The 16,615-nt window shown below is 41.0% G+C and overlaps 1 protein-coding gene across 1 annotated transcript in view; it reads left to right on the top strand.

The window, feature by feature from the left end:
* Positions 1–14,729, top strand: part of MCF2 (MCF.2 cell line derived transforming sequence) — a 92,733-nt gene extending 78,004 nt beyond the window's left edge. The window contains exons 23-30 of the mRNA XM_054040630.1: positions 484–576; positions 2,114–2,192; positions 2,832–2,895; positions 3,717–3,823; positions 3,953–4,062; positions 6,172–6,284; positions 7,326–7,426; positions 12,494–14,729. Of these exons, the coding sequence (XP_053896605.1) occupies positions 484–576; positions 2,114–2,192; positions 2,832–2,895; positions 3,717–3,823; positions 3,953–4,062; positions 6,172–6,284; positions 7,326–7,426; positions 12,494–12,534 (708 nt within the window). The 3' untranslated portion in view covers positions 12,535–14,729. The remainder of the gene's footprint in view (positions 1–483; positions 577–2,113; positions 2,193–2,831; positions 2,896–3,716; positions 3,824–3,952; positions 4,063–6,171; positions 6,285–7,325; positions 7,427–12,493) is intronic.
* The last annotated feature ends 1,886 nt before the right edge of the window (positions 14,730–16,615 follow it).

Raw genomic sequence — 16,615 nt, 5'->3', positions numbered from 1 at the left:
CCTCTCCCCCCTCCCCCCGAAATGTTGACCTTTAATGGTAGACCTGGGTGAAAAGCAGAACTGCGCTGAAACTTGGATGCTGTGTCTGAAATGAGGAGAGGGTTGGGGTTATTTTTTAAATCTTCTCCTCAGTGAGAAGTTGATGCACAAACTGTGGCAAAGGCCTGAGACTCAGGCTTATGATCCCTCTTCTAAATCACTCCCACTGATCCATGAATGTTCTGGAAAGTCCCCAGAGGGGCACTGGTAGCTCCAAGAAACCTTCTATAGATGTTACAAACAGTCAAAGCAAAATGCCCAGTGTGATAACCACTTTCAGTCACTGCTGAAAATAAACATTTTTGGTGAACTTTGTTAATTTCGGGCTGGATGGAGGAACTAGGGGACTGTTTAAGATGAACACAATGTGTGAATTCATGGTAAAGGTCTGAAAGACATTCAGTTTTCAGATTAGACTAAAAGGACGTGATTCTTTTAAAACAGATGAATGCAGTTGGAATCACTGAAAATGTGAAGGGGGATCATCGAAAATTTGAGATCTGGTACAGCGGACGAGAAGAGGTGTACGTTGTTCAGGTGTGTGATATTTAAAATGCCATGTTTGATTTTTATATCCTCATAGTGCTGTTTAAAATGGTGGATATTCAGCTAAGAATTGCCTGTCTCTTTGTGAACTTGGAACTCTGGCTGGCAAATATGTGTGGACCGTTTCTGTTCAGCTCCCTCGCTGCTCTATTAGACCAATAATGGTCAGGTAGATTAATAGACCTTATGCTGCCTTTGTTTAGTGGCATCTGCAGTGGGCCATGCTTAAGATTAAGAACATAAACTGCATAGTATAATGGTAAGAAAATCCTCCTGTGCTAAAGGAATATTGTGGAAACTGTAACTTAAATCAATAAACATTGATACTAGTGTTGGTCTTGAACCGGCTTGCAGCCTGGTTCCCAAGCTCCTTCACATCTTCCAGACAGGCTGCCTTGGAGCTAAGCTTCCCAGGGAGTGTGTTTCCCAGCCACCTTTAATCGATACCCCTTCCAAAACACATGGTCGCACTGAAATGTCACTGCAGGATGTGACACATCTTTCTTCCAAACTTTTGATCTGTATTTTAAGAGAATTTTATTAACTCTCTGGGTGAAATCCTGTCTCCATTGAAGTCAATGGCAAAACTCCCAATGTTTTCATAGGATTTCAACCTATATTTCTGGCTGTATATCTCTGGGTGTGTAGGTCGAGTAGTGGAGACAGCATATGCAGGTTGTTGTGTCTGATCACAGGCAGCAAATCCATAATTATTAAAGTACTCTAAGAAGAGGACTGGATTGCTAACTGGAAACAGAGCCTTTCATTCCTGTTCAAATCCAGCGTTGGACATTAGTTAATCTATTCAGTGGCTTTTATGAACGAGGTCATGGAATGGCTACATTATTTAATAAATGCGTGAGAAATGCACCATTGCTGTTAGGTAACAGAACTGCTTTCCATGTTAGGTGTTAGGCTGTGGCGTTGATTGCACCAGAAATTGCTATTTTCAGAAGCTTACAGTTCATCTATAAAACAAGCGCTCCTGGCCTGACCACATCTCTTCCTAGATATTTTGGGGTTTTTTCTGGCCATTTTTTAAACAAAACTGTTGAAAGAAAATGTTTGGTTGGCTTTATATTTACTTGAAAATCCAGTTGTAAAAACACTGAAGCGTGGTATTTTGAATGTGTGTGGTGTTGCCTTAGAATTCTGAACCAGCTCCATTTTTCACATTGAAAAGTGGGAGCTGATTATTCATAGGCAGGTTTTGCCTTTGGGTGTTTTAGAAAAAGCGTCAATGGGACATGCCCACGTACTTTTGACGGCACCCCTTGTGTTGTGATGAGCGCTACATGATTTCCATTTACAGTACAACCGTTGCTATCTGAATGTGATGGAGAACTTTAAATAATTTTGGAGAGTCAGGAACATTTTCAATATAATGAATAGTCATCAGAGGCTATAACCTTGCTCTGGATAATAGGGATTTTTGGATAATTACAGTTTAGATAACTGAGACTCAACTCAATTTTATAACGGGGGATTCATAAAAGCCACCGAATTTCAAATCGTTCTCCTCTTTCAGGCCCCAACAGTAGATGTGAAGATGGCGTGGTTAAGTGAAATGAGAAAAATTTTGTTCAAGCAGCAGGAGCTTATAAAAGGTACGTTTGAACCATTTCCTGCTGGTGTTCACTACAGCAGAACCTTTCTGATGCTCACATTGCTAATTTGCAAACCCAAGAGAAATAGCAGCTTCACTCCACTTTTCACAAAAGATCAAATAGCTGACGTCTCCTATTACTGATACTTCATTACTTTTAAGAACAATATTATAGTGCATATAGGAGCATAACAGGCAGTATTATTATAAGTAAAGGCAGATTACCCTTGTCGAAAATAAATCAGCATTATCCTTTTTTGAGGTCAGCATCTTGATATTTTTAAATTTCATATTTGTTCTCTTAGGCCCTTATTCAGCAAGGTACGTCAGCACCTGCCTTATTTTAGGTACACGAGTAATCCCTTGACTTTAATGGACTTACTTGCATGCTTACAGTTGGGGTGCCTACTAAGAGACCATGCTGAATCAAAGACTAACTCCCCAATTTGCAAAAGTTGGTAATCCAACTAATCTGCAGTTATTCGTGCAAATTAATGAGGTTCTACTTTGCCTTAAAAAACTGATTTGTGCAAAAAAGGCTGATGTTTGAAGTCACGCTTTGTCTGTTTGGAGTGGGTGACGGCTCTGAGTGATTTAACAAACCACGTTAACTAACACAATATTTGCAACCTACTCACAGTTGAGAAGAAACCATCCGGTGTGTTTACAGACCAGATCCAACTTTCCCCGCAGCTGAGTGATGGGTAAGTCAGATGAGCTCGACAGATTTGAAAAACAAAAATAATTATCTATGTTCACAATTTAACATACATCTGCAAATCCAGAGCCTTTCAGGCACTCTCTGGGTGAGCTCTACGCCCCCACTCTGGTCCCCTTATGCCATGTAGAAGGGCTGGAAAAGTGGAGAGGGGCCTTAAGAGCCCCATATCCAGCCGGAGAGGATTCCACTGGTGCAGCACTGTGAAAAAGAGCTGTAAGACTGCCTCTGGAAGGAGCTCCTTGCACGCCCTGGGATAGGAACACAGCTGGCGGCAGGAGGGGCATGTTGGGGATGAAGCTACAGCATGCAGTACTGCGGTGGTGCTGGGCAGTGCTGAAGAAGCTGCCATAGCTTAGAAAGGACCCAGAGTGGCTTAAAGCCAACCTCCTCCCCTGAGCTGTGAATTCTGTGCTGTGCTTCTTAGAGGCACAGCATAGAATCTCACCCGCTGTCTAAAACCTCCACAGGAAGTCCATATTGATTGGTGCACAGAACTCCCATAGAAACAACAGCTCTGAGTTTTGCATGCATAAGGACATTTCCTATAATCTCAGCAGTAGGGTGTAGTCAGAAGAAATCTACAACTAATATGGTGCTTGCGCCTGGAGAAGCAATTGCTTTAGCAGTGTCTGTCCCGTCCCCCTTCCGAACCAATACAGACATCGAGATTATATGCCACTATAGTCATTGATGTATTCAAAAGCACCTTGAAGTACCTGCTTAGATCCTTGGCTTGCCAAACTGAACAGACTTCACCAATATCTGAAAATTAAAACAGTGACATATTTCTTTTATACATTTCAGAAAGCAGCATAGAGCCTCCATAAGCTCAGAAGAAAATGATTCTGAACGCACCAGTCCTGTAATGTTGGATAGTATCAGCTCATCACCACAAAACAGGCCAAACCAAAGTATGTACAAGTTTGCAAGATCTTTCTGTGTGCATAATATTACACTGCAGTGTGTTATATTCCAAACCAACAGCTGAAAAATATATCAGTTATTTAAACTAAGGCACTAAGTAACATATTTTCTTGCAGGTTGGTCTAAAATGTCACACTCTGTGGAAATCTGTGAAGGGCTTGAGGACTGGTCCAGCAATTACCTTTCTAATTGCTCAGACACCGAAGAAGAAGATGGGAGCCAGTTGGTTAGTGATGCATATAAAAATGGTTTATTTCAAAGGCACAAAATAGTGTGTCTGAGGATATCCACTGTAAGACTTCTCTTTTTGTTAAAATCTGTATTTGCTTATGCCTTTTGTGTATTGGTGTATGCAGTGTTGTAGCCGGGGTGGGCCCAGGATATTAGAGACACAAGGTGGGCGAGGTCATATCTTTTATCTGTTGGTGACCTGAAGAAGAGTTCTGTGTAGCTTGAAAGCTTGTCTCTCTCACCAAGAGAAGTTGGTCTAATAAAAGACATTACCTCACCCACCTTGTCTCTGTATATTGAATACATTTTGGTTAAGCTAGCTCTTGAAAATGCCCCCCTAAATGTTACATGTGCATATGAACCCTAAGTGGGATGTGGCAAACAAGACAAAGGATTTCTGGGGAAAATGGACACGGTTGTGCAGAAAGTGATAAAGAATGAAAAGTCATAATTGGAGCTGACTTTAATGGTCACTGGGGAGAGACACTAAATGCTTCTAAATGTACCAGAGCAGCCATGGATTTGGCCGTAAGAACAAGGAAGGGGAAACTAGCTTACAGTGCACCCAGACGTGTGATTTGGTCTGAGTCATGAATGCACTTTTCACTAAGAAGGAAGAACATTTGATTATCTATAAGAGTGAAAGGCTGAGGGTGCAGGTAGGTTACTTCCTGATAAGCCAAGCTGAGCTGAAGAACATCAAAAACCTGTCAGGTCATCTTAAGGGAAAACATTGCAGCCCAGCATAGACTTGCTGGTTCTTGACTCTGGAAACGTATCATACACGAGAAGAAAATAGTCCGAAGCAATACAGCAAACCAGAGGTGGAAGCTTAACGAAGTTAGCAAGGAGTTTAAAATGAAAGTGTTGGAAAAGATTTCTTTAGAAGGGCTAAGAGAAAATATGACTCAATGGCCGAATCATATTGCAAGCAAAACTCAAGAATGTGCAAAAGCAAGAGTCATTTTCTCCAGTTAGATCTGGTGGTGGAATGAGAAAGTTCGAGAGGGCATCAAGGAGAAAAAAGTGTTTAAACAATGTCAAGCAACGCTCCAACAGCAGGATTTTCAAGAGTATGAAATGAAGACAGAGCTGGCAGCCACTGTGGCTAAAGCTGTGGAAGGCTGATAGGCCCATCTTGAAACAAAGTCGGTGAGAGAGAAATATACAGACTGGCAATAAGGGAAGTAAATTGGTGAGATCAAGTCACTAGAGATGAACGTGGAAATATGTTAATCAACGAGACCAAATTAAGGAAAGGAAGAGAAATTACTTTGAAAGGCTTCTGAAAGAAGAGAATCCGAGAGAACCATCCTGGTGATAAAACCAAACCAGGATCTGATGGCACCAGTCCTTGAAGAAGTAGTTGAGGAAGCATTGGACAACATGAAAAATAAGGAAGCTCTTGGTCCTGTTGGCATACCAGCAGAAGCATGAAAGCGCCTAGGGTGTAAACATGTCCCTGCTTGTCTCCTCTACTGGTCCCGAGTTTCAAACAATTTTGAGGGATTTTTTTTTCCAAGCAGCACTGGGGTGGGAGGATTCAATCTGACCTCAGTAATTTTTTCCCTATTAATATTTGTTGTTGTTGTGTGAGTGCTCGCCAAGGGGAACAGAGCACCGCCTGAGATCAGGACCGCTACCTGCATCAATATCTAAAGTACATTCGAGCGCTCTCTACAACTTGCAGCACTAGCGCCATAAATGTTCACTTGATGTACAGAAAAAAAATAAGACATGGAAGTCACAAAAGTACCAGAAGAGAAAAGCATCATTTTTCTTCTAGATACTATCTGGATTCAGGAAAAAGAAGAAAAGTAGTTCTCAGCACCACTTAATTTGATTTTAATAGCATGTTATCAGTTGCTGCATGTATTACAGTAATTGTCTTTTGTAGATAAAAATGTGTTTATAGAAGTGTTAAGAAAGCAGGTTGCATGTGAATACTTATCTCCAACATTGTTGCATGATTGCTTATTATTATACATCAGCCAAGAAGGGTACCACTTTCCCCACAGCAGCCAGGAATAAAGACTGTTCAAAAATTAATTACACCGTGTTGTGGAACAGAGTTCTTGTGAAGTAATTTTCTTTTTAATGTTAGTCTCCAGGAAAATATAAAGCCCTAGCAGACTGCAAGAAAAGAGGCTCGGAGGACCTGCTGGTTAAAAACGGGGATGTAATTCAACTTCTGCAGGAGGACGGGGAAGGGCAATGGTAAGTATTTTAGATTTCTTTTACCTTACCTCCAGGAACCTACAAGGTAACTATGCTCAATCCAATTTAACTCCGAATATATCTGCTATACCTTTGTTAGTGTGTGTACTCTACTGGAAAGCTACAGAATTAGCCCAGGTCTAAACTGCAATCGTGGGGAGCTACTGCAGCTTGACTAGACGTTTAGATTAGTGAAGCCACATGAGTAATTACCCAGAGTTCTGTGGGGCAGGGGGACTCGTACAGTGTGCTTTGAAGTCCATGCTGTCGCAGCCTTGCTGCTCTGATATCTGAGCTAGCTAGATTAGAGCGAGCTCGGCTATGTCTACCTGAGCTGTAGCCACACCCACTGACTGCAGGATAGCCAGACCCTGAGCCTCCTTACAAACGGTGTATTCCATTCTTCTTGACCTGGAAACTGTGATTGGGTTTCCCTTCCCTTCCCAGCTTGAATGAATCACATTAAAATCAAACACGTTGCGAGAAAGACCTTTTTAAACACCTGATGTTTCTGTTTGAAGCCTTGGTTTGAAGGACTGCTCTTTGCCTTTGTCCCCTCCCTGTCCTCTGCAGCTCAGCTCTGGGTCTTGTTCCTCTGGGGCAATTAATAATAGCACTTAGCAATTACAAGGCGTTTTTCTTCTTCAAATTGCTTTGCAAGTGTTAACCAATGAGCAGCGAGAGCTTTATTTAAAGCAGTGGCTTGCAAAGCCAGTCGGACGTGATGCCGATCACATCACTCCCATATGTACGGTTGGCTACGAAACCGATGTGCCTTAAGCATGTCAGCCCAATGAGCCATTGGCTCGGGGAGACTGATGGTGGGTGCTTTACTTCAGACACCCAGATCCTGATTCAGCAAAGTACTTTAAGCACATGCTTAAGTCCCATTGACTTGCTTTGCCGAATCAAGGCCACTGATTTGAATGTATTGTCTATGTTCGGTAACTTTTCAAAATTAACAATGAACATTGTGTGTAATAGGTCCCTTGCTGATATAAAGCTGTCCATGTTTTCCACTAATACATTTATCATTCAAAGGTTGGTGAAAAACCTGAACAGAAGAAAAGAAGGCTGGATTCCTGTCAACAGTTTGCAGATAGTAATCGGCGACTGTAGGTTTCGGACTGCCAAAGTCGCAGGTATCATACGATAAACATATATGAAATATTTTCAGAACTGGAATCAGATTTTTATAAACCATGGCTTGCATTTTATTTTGTGTATCAAATTTGGCTATGTAAAACTCAACAGAAAAAAGCAATTAATCATATGAAAGCAGTTCCTCCCCAAAGCTTACAAAAGTAGTACATGAAGCTGATGCTCTATTTTGTTGACAATTTAAGAATTTGTTGTGATTTTTAAGATGAAGGCACTGGCAAAATAATGCCAAATATTTAAAAACGTAGATAATGCAAGAGCACTTGGTACTGTATGATGGGCGAAGAGATGGAGTACAGCCATTGAGGGATTTCCATGGCTGTTTTGTCTGCACATTGCTGCAAGTTTGGTCCCCTGGGTGAATATAATATCCCCTCGGCAAAATCATGTCACTCTCTAAAAAGATATTCATTCCTGATCCAAAATCCTGTGAAGGGAGTCTTTCCATTTACTTTACTGGACTTTGGACCAGCCCGGATACAGTTTTGATAGGCCTCACCACTTTATTCACAGCTGACTGCTGGCTTACTGGTTAACGTTTATTGATGATAGACTGGGTTTCTGTGAAAGACTCATAGATTCTAAAATGTATTTTCCCCCATGATCATTCTTGGTATAAATCCAGACCTAGAGGGGAGACAGATGATACAAGAAAACACCTTTACAACCACTTGGCATTCCTGCACATTTTGTCTTACTACCCAGGTATAACGTCATCTTACCGTGCTGCAGAGTTGGAAGTGTGTGACTGAGGGTTATAAGCAGAACTGCTTAAAAAAAAAAAGGAAAAATTTTCACATGCATTTATCCAGGTTTTTTTTTACTGTTTTTCTTAGAAAATTTAAAATGTGAAAGCTTTCGAACAGATTTTATCAGAACCTGAGAGAGAAATATCCATATTTCTCTACTTTCTTTACAGTTGAAACCACAGAGGGGATGTCTACACTAAAAACGCCTCAGTGGTATCACTGCACCGGCCCTGCATCTGCAGACTATGTCTAAGATTTCCAAAGGGGTCCTAACCTCCATTTGAAATTTTGTAGGGGTCTGCAAGGGCGCGGTAGCTAGGGCGATGGAAGAATTCTCCCTTTGGCCTAGTGGTGTCTACATCAGGGCTGATGTTGGTTTAATTACATCACACAGGGCTTGAAATGTTGCCCAGCCATGAGCAGAGCAGTTAAGCTGACTTAACTGTGTCGCCCAGAGTTTCATGATCAAACCATGGGAGATTCTGAGATGTTACAATTTCAGTGCAAAATCATGCTCAGGAACACTCAAAACTGAATGAGAAAAGCAAGGTTTTATGCCTTAAAATTCCATCTTAGGGATCTTCTGAGCGCTATCCCAAAGCTCCTCCCAGACTTCAACATCAAGATTCACCCTGGCAGCCTCGCCCCGGATTCAATCGGAGATTAAAAGTCAAGCAAACTAAAACACCATCTCAAAATAAGAAATCGGGCCAGAACCTTTCCAAGTTCTCTCTGGGCCTGGTTATTTATTTAGAGGACCAATGCAAAGTGAGGCTCTTTCATAAAGGGCCTCAGGCTGGTTATTTAAACATGGATCCCACTGCAAAATAAGCAAAACAAAAGTACTTACATTTGTATCACTCACTCAGGGAGTGGGGAGAGGTTTCTCCTAGGAGACTGCCCTCTGTGTTGGGTTCTTTGTTGTGTAGGTCCTGCCTATTTCCCTTGAGCTCCTACTTTGTTGTAGCTTTGCAACTCCTGGGCAGATGGTGCTGTCCTCCATTAAGGAATCTGGATCTTGAAGGTATCATGACAAGTACAGACCAACCAATACTGTATTTGGCGACTAACCCACCGTGCTGTGGACCAGTACTGGTTATGGCATTCACTTTAAATATGCCAGACCCAGCAAAGAGAGCGAGACTATACTCAAAAGGGAGCTTGCAGTAACCAGACTAATCCAGTGGTCACCAGGTTCTTTTCATTTCTTTACATAACAATCATAGAATATCAGGGTTGGAAGGGACCTCAGGAGGCCATCTAGTCCAAAATGCCAGACTTGTAACCTGTCTGTAGTACAAGGTAAAGCAGATATTTCAAGCCCTGTCTTTCTAGAGCCCAGACAAAGATGGAGAAAGATTTATTAAGTACCTTACAAGCCTTACCCAGATATAAAATAGAAGATTTGGGAAAATCAGTTACTAGCCTGGGGGGCCGTTCGGAAGACTAATCCTTCACTCTCGTGAACTAGAGTTTGGTACAGCTCTGTAACTCACTGTAATTTCTGAAGCAAGCCCGTGCCTGCTTTTGGGAAGTCACTGTAATTCCTGTACTAAGGGGTACATTCTACCATATTGGAAATTCATGGCGGGATTTGCAAGTCGTCTGTGGATTTCTGTATTAAAGGGCAGCAAATCACTCTGTAGTGCCTGTGTTAATGTGCAGCTCTCACAGTGAAAGGGGTTTCTAGACAGACATGTCCATAAAATACCAGCATTCAAACACTAGCTTCCCCTTAGACTTAAACATGTGCTGTTGGGTTAAGGTGCCTTGTTCTAGCTATCAGATATTACATGGCCACATAAAAACGTTCCTCACTAAGGATCTGAAGACCATTTCGATGTGTGCTGGAAGGTCAGTAGATAATCCAAACTACTATTCCACAATGGACCATCAAATAACATATTCTCTGAAAATCTCATCGGTAGCTAATATGCCAAAGGTCATGTAAGTCCTGTGAATCTTGCATCCATCTCCCGGCATGTCATCCCATGGCTTTCCAAATAAGAAAAAGGGGAAAATAAAGAAAATTCTCTATTTTAATTATATGTAATAATAAGGTTGTTTTTTTAAATAGTAATATGATTTTAAAGTTCTGTCCCTTTAAATAGCAGGAAACAGGGTAGAGTTATATCTGATCCCAAATGCCAGTGTATGTAACGGAAGTCTTTCGTATCAAATTCACATGCTCTTCTGTTGCTTAGGGACACCTACATTGTTGCAAGACGCAGAGGTAGGATTTTCAGAAGTGCCAAGTGAGTGAAACTCAATGGGAACTGGGCTCCTAACTCCTCTAGATGCTTTGAAAAATCCCACCCCTGATCCCGAAATAATTCCGTATAGGTGGAGATCCTGATGCCTGTATGGAGCACCATTGAAGTGAACAGGGGGTGCATGTTGCTGTAGGGGGTCTATCTGTGAGGATCTTCTTGCTAGTTAGAGGGCCTGTGTGTGAAAATAAATATATCCAGTTGTCTGCCTAGAGGCTGCAGACCTGATTTTCTTTTAACATACACTATTCTCACACCAGTGTAGCTCTACTGGGGTCTCTTGATTTACACGGATGTTGGTGAGATCAGAACCAGGCCCTCCATCAGTAAGGAAGCATGGCTGCACCCGTGATGTGTTTGTAGATATTCAAAGAAGAAAATAGACAAAGGATGGGAGATTGTCAATAGTTTTCCATGTAGGCCTAACTCAGCTTCCATTGAAGTCGGTGGTAACTCTTCCATTGACAGCAGTGGAAGCAAAATTAGGTCAACCCTGCGTGCTTTTAAAGCGTGCTTCCTCCTCCTCCAATGCACAGGAAAAATATTTGATAGCTCAAAAATAATGTATGCTCAATAAGATTGCATTTATAGATGTTTGATTATCAATGCATAATCATAGAATAAAAAAGGAAATAACAAATGACATGGGGATGTGATATAACAGATGAAGAGAGAAATTTCTTGGGTGCCTGAGCATCGAGTATTTTATAGTGGAAATCACACACTCTGTAACCTGATGAACATATTTAGATGCCCTGTACCAGTGTAACTGTTCTGTTAGAACTGGTAAAAAATTCCCCCGCTGGGCAAAGCCTTAGACATTTACTTTCATTACCTCTTGTTTGGACCCAGAGACCAGGCAATGAGATGTTTTATACCAGGTATACCAGTGGTGCGTTAATGGTGCCATTTTTTGTGGGCATAACACTGTGCCAGCAAAATGAGAAAATGGGCAGAGTCCTCGCGAAAAACTAGACCCTAAAAATACTAAAGAGCAGCAAGTCAAGAGACTTCTTTCCATGGTTCGATCTCATGCTGCAATGAGTGGACCCCCGTTTATTTTAATGAGGCTCCACAACGCCTGTCCCTGAGAGCTCTTGGCAGGATCCAGCCTATAGTTACTTTTACATTTGCTTAAATAGCATTTTAACAACACCAAGTGTGTTCATGATTTTGATTAGTGATGTTGCCCTAATTAACCCCTTCAGTTCCCCCGGGTGCATGATGCATCCAACAAAGTGTGCTCTCGTACGACAGTGAAGCTCTGGACATTCATTTGTCCTCTTGTTCTACTGAAATCAGTAACACATAATGGCCCATCATGGCCTATCAGTATGCATTCTTGGCTTGTCCAGTGCTTATTGGAGTCAGTGGGAGTCTTTCTGTTCACTTCAATGGCCTTGGGTTAGACCCATGTGTGGCACTCTCGGGGGAATATTAATGACAGCAGCCCACTTGCTTTGAGAGAGTTCTGTACTTTGGTTTAAATGTCGACCTCTCGCAAGCTTACCTGAGCATGTTTGCTAACATTAGCAAGTATACTGTAAATAATTCAATTGAAAATCTCACCGTTTTGCAAATATAACGAAGCAGTTTGCACTAGTACGCACTTTAATGACTTCAGTCACAAGCTTTGTCATTTATGCAAGCAGAATTATTTATGCAGGGTCTATTAAATCCCATGTTGATTTTTTGCCTTTGAAACAGAAAGCAGACCCCACTTTTTTACAAGTGGATATTCTCATCAGCTCCATGCAGTAGATCTTTTGTTATTATGTAAAGAACATTTGAGCGTCACAGCAAAATAAATGCAGAGAAGATACTATCAAACTGGTTGTGCTAGTCAACGGGTAGATTACTGAATTAAGTCAAATTCTGTGGTCCTTCCTTGGACACGACTTCCACTCAAGCTAGTGGGAGTTTGCTTTTAGTGAAGACCACAGTTCTGAGGCATTGTTGCATTATTACAGGAACCAATGTATTCTTCAAATAAGATGCTTTAATGTTATCGTTCTTCATTACTTTATAGATGCTGCCCTGTGTAACACAAGAAAGTTTAGTTCCCCCTGAATTAAAGGTGAACTAGTAGCATCCTATTTTTGATGCTCCTTTGGAGACTTTGAACTAGGTGTTACAGAGAAACAGCACCGTAGCTGGAATTACCCTGTACTATTCATCACATTCACAGAATTTCACAGCTTCATCTGCGCGGACCGGGACTGCAGTTTGTCACAGTCTTAAAGGAAGACATTCTTTGCAACTTCATTCTCCCCTCTCCCCCCCCCGCAGAAAGCACAGTATTTTATTTTTGCCTGCTGTTTTTCCATGACATCCATTAAGTTTCATCAGAGAAGTAAATCGACAGTGTCCTGACACTTCATTTAGGTGCCTGAAATTGAATTTACAGGTTGAAAGCTTTACCTATTTATTTGTTGTGGTCGATTGCAAATGAAAGAGTTCAGTTTTAGTAAACCAAAAAAATAAAAAAAGCCACCTTTTCTAGTGAATTCATCGTATGGAATGGGTTTAGATCTATTGCAGCTGTGTGAATGTAATGTACAGTAAGATCATCTTCTGGCTGGGTCATATGATGATGATGATGCAATAATGCTAAAGAATTTCCTTTTGCACTAAATAGCTGATTCAAAGCCCATTGTAGTCAGTAGAAAGACTCCTGTTGATTTCAATGGGCTGGGGATCAGGCCCACGGACTGACAACTCAGGGTTGTCAAGAATCACTTAGGCCTAAGGTCTGGTCTATACTACCCGCCTGAATCGGCGGGTAGAAATCGACCTCTCGGGGATCGATTTATTGCGTCCCGTCAGGACGCGACAATCGATCCCCGAATCGGCGCTCTAACTCCACCAGCGGAGGTGGTAGTAAGCGCCGCCGACAGGAAGCCGCAGAAGTCGATTTTGCCGCCGTCCTCACAACGGGGTAAGTCGGCTGCGATACGTCAAATTCAGCTACGCTATTCACGTAGCTGAATTTGCGTATCTTAAATCGACTCCCCCCTGTAGTGTAGATGTACCCTTAGAGTTCCAGGGGTAACACCTGTATCTAGCAAGTTTACATGTAATGTATTGTCCTTCTGGAACACGTGCCATAACTATAAGTTACATGTCCACATTTGCACTACAGATGTTCTTCTTCTAAGACTGTACTTGTCAGCATCTTTATTGAGAACTTACCTTGTGAATTTTTGGAAAAAAAAAAAAGAATATTACAATGTTTCATAATTTATTTTGTCTGTCTAGTTTTCTTTTTGTAATACGTATGTACAGGTGGTTTGACTTTTAAACAGGGCTGTATAAAGATAATTCTGATTGCATTGAAAACAGGGTTAGTGGTATGCATGCAATATCGAATTTACACACTCTCATTGGATTGAAATGTTTTATACTGTGGATTAATGAGGGACCCTTTTGATGTGAATTTGATTTGTGAACCAGGAATTCTGAGTTGTAGTGTAAAGTTGTTGTATAAAACATCATTTTTATTTTCCAGTGACTGTTTTTGTACAAAGGAATTGCTGAGATACTGTATGACTGTCATTGGAATTGTACGGTCCATTTCATAGCATGGTAGTACACAGAACTGATTCTGTTTGGCACATCTCTGACATAACATTACTCATCCAGCCTCAAAAATATGAAACTTGTACAGTAGATCAGCTGCATTTGAATTAAGGATCACTGCAAATACTAGAGATCCCAATATTGTCCAATTACTGGCATTCTTAATGAACAGATTTGAAATCATCCAAATGCATTTCTACCTATTTTAAATAGGATCACAGAGCACTTGTTAAGAGTAAAAATAAGATTCTGTTCAATTACTATTGGGGCTACTTATAGTAGTAACAATTCTTGTGGTAAAAAGTACACATTTTTGAGGTACAAGTCTAAATAGCAATGTCTCAATCATAGCATACATTGCATATTAAAATGGTTTGAATTTTCTCTGTCTTCTATAGTCTTGAATCTAAGCTTTGACTAGTTTATTAGACTGATTAGTTCTGCAAATCTGACTGTACAATCTTAGACTTTTCACATTTGGACCTTTGCACAATAAATGTTACGTTACCTTAAGTATCTGGTTTAATGAGGGTGTTCATATATATGGTACTATCCAGCAGAGGGTTTTCTCTGTCTGCAAATTTAAATGAGCTACATTGTATATGTACTTGTAAAAATGTGTTAAATCTATATTTAAAAAAATTTAAACATTGTTAAATAAATTCATATGAGAACATTTAATTCTGTCTAATGAATGCTGAACTTTTACTTTACAAAAATAGTTTTCATTTTGTTGACTGTATTTCCTTTCTTCATAGCAGCCATAAAGCCCTCATACATATTTCGACATAAAATAATACATGTCGATATTATAAATGAACTGATTGGTTTAGTGGCGGATAAACTGGTGATAAGAGGGACAGAGGTCTCAGTGACAGTGCTATAATGCTAAATATAAATCTTTTGTCCTTAATCGTGAAATCTTTAGTGAGCATTGATCTGTATCACAAAACTACCAGACAATTTGGCACATCTGAAGCTTAGCCAAGAGGGTCCTAGGACTGGAATAGTAAAGGTATTGCAGTTCAGAGTGGAAGAATTTTTGGAAGAGTTGTTTGGAGAAGCTTGGACAGCCCTGGCCTGCAGTATGGATACCCCGGATTCAGGAAAACACTGGAGCATATACTTGATTCCTATTGACCTCAATGGAATTAAGCACATGTTTAAGTTAAGCATGAGGTTAGTGATTCCCTGAATTGGGGCCCATATCTGGCCCAAACTAGCGTCTATTAAAACAACAAGGAGTCCAGTGGCACCTTAAAGACTAACAGATTTATGTGGGCATAAGCTTTCGTGGGTAAAAAACCTCACGTCTTCAGATGCAACTTTACCCACGAAAGCTTATGCCCACATAAATCTGTTAGTCTTTAAGGTGCCACCGGACTCCTTGTTGTTTTTGTGGATACAGACGAACACGGCTACTCCGTGATACTTAGGGTCTATTAGTAGCTCATTTGCATATAACGCCACTGATGTTTGCAGCATTTCATAGATGCAGCAGGCCAAAATTCCAGTGACTGGTGCTTTTCAGAAACGAGGCTAAAATTAGCTCAATGTAGAGAAATACAGCAGCTGCATTTAAAGAATAGCTGGAGGAAATATTTTGCTTTCTGCCATAGCGTGGAGCTATGGTTACCCCATATAAAGTATTCATTTGTTTCATCCGCTCCAGCATAGTTGTGTCATGCTGCTGTAAGTGACAAGAAGGTGGCAGTCAAGGCTCTGATTAGTTTAGCTCCATCAGTTCCTAAAGCAAATCTCTCTCTGCCTCCTATGGGAAGGGGGCACCCTTGATGGACTCATGAGGCCTTCTACAGGACCCAGGAAAGCTACGGCCATTTCCGCTGTCCAGGGAGAAGAGAGCTGTGAAGGGACACCGTGGAGCTGAGGTGAGCAGGTCAGGAAGGTGGCCAGTTGACGTACAAATAACATGTGGGTTGGTGGGTCCTGTAGCCCAAAGCAACACACAGATAGGAGCAGCAGGTTGCATCCACCAATGTACCACCCACCATGGAATGGCTTTGCTACTGTTACGACTTAAGCCCTGTCCTCTCTGAGTGTGCAGTAGAGCCCTTTCACTGAATCAAGTATTAGTTTAGATATCTAAACTACCAAGAAAACGATGCAAAACCTCTGGATGCATTGATCCCACATCTCAACTCAGTGCGAGTTCTTTAGGGGATGGTTTTGCTACAACTGAAATGTGCTTCCACACCAAAGATTTCAGCCCTAATGATAGAGTTGTATTTAGTTCCTGTAACCATAAGCAACTAATACTTCCAGCAAAAATTGAATCCCATACTTAGAATGTGCATTACTTTATTAGACAGGTACTTGCTCAACACAAGGCTTTGTTTTATTCTAACAGCCAGTGACTCGGCACCATTTGTCTGCTTTTTCCAGTTAAGTAGCTAAGGATATTCTGATAGCAATGAGGAGGTGAATCTGGAGGCTACAAAAGTGGATGGAACTTGGTAAATTGTTACCCAAATGTTCACTTTCTCTTCTTATGGCTGAGCATACGATGCTTCAAAATTTCAGAGTTTAAAGGACAATATTTTTACCCCTTTTA

Source organism: Malaclemys terrapin, chromosome 9, assembly GCF_027887155.1.
Source record: "Malaclemys terrapin pileata isolate rMalTer1 chromosome 9, rMalTer1.hap1, whole genome shotgun sequence".
Lineage (NCBI taxonomy): Eukaryota > Metazoa > Chordata > Testudines > Emydidae > Malaclemys > Malaclemys terrapin.
This window is presented reverse-complemented; position numbering and strand designations above follow the sequence as displayed.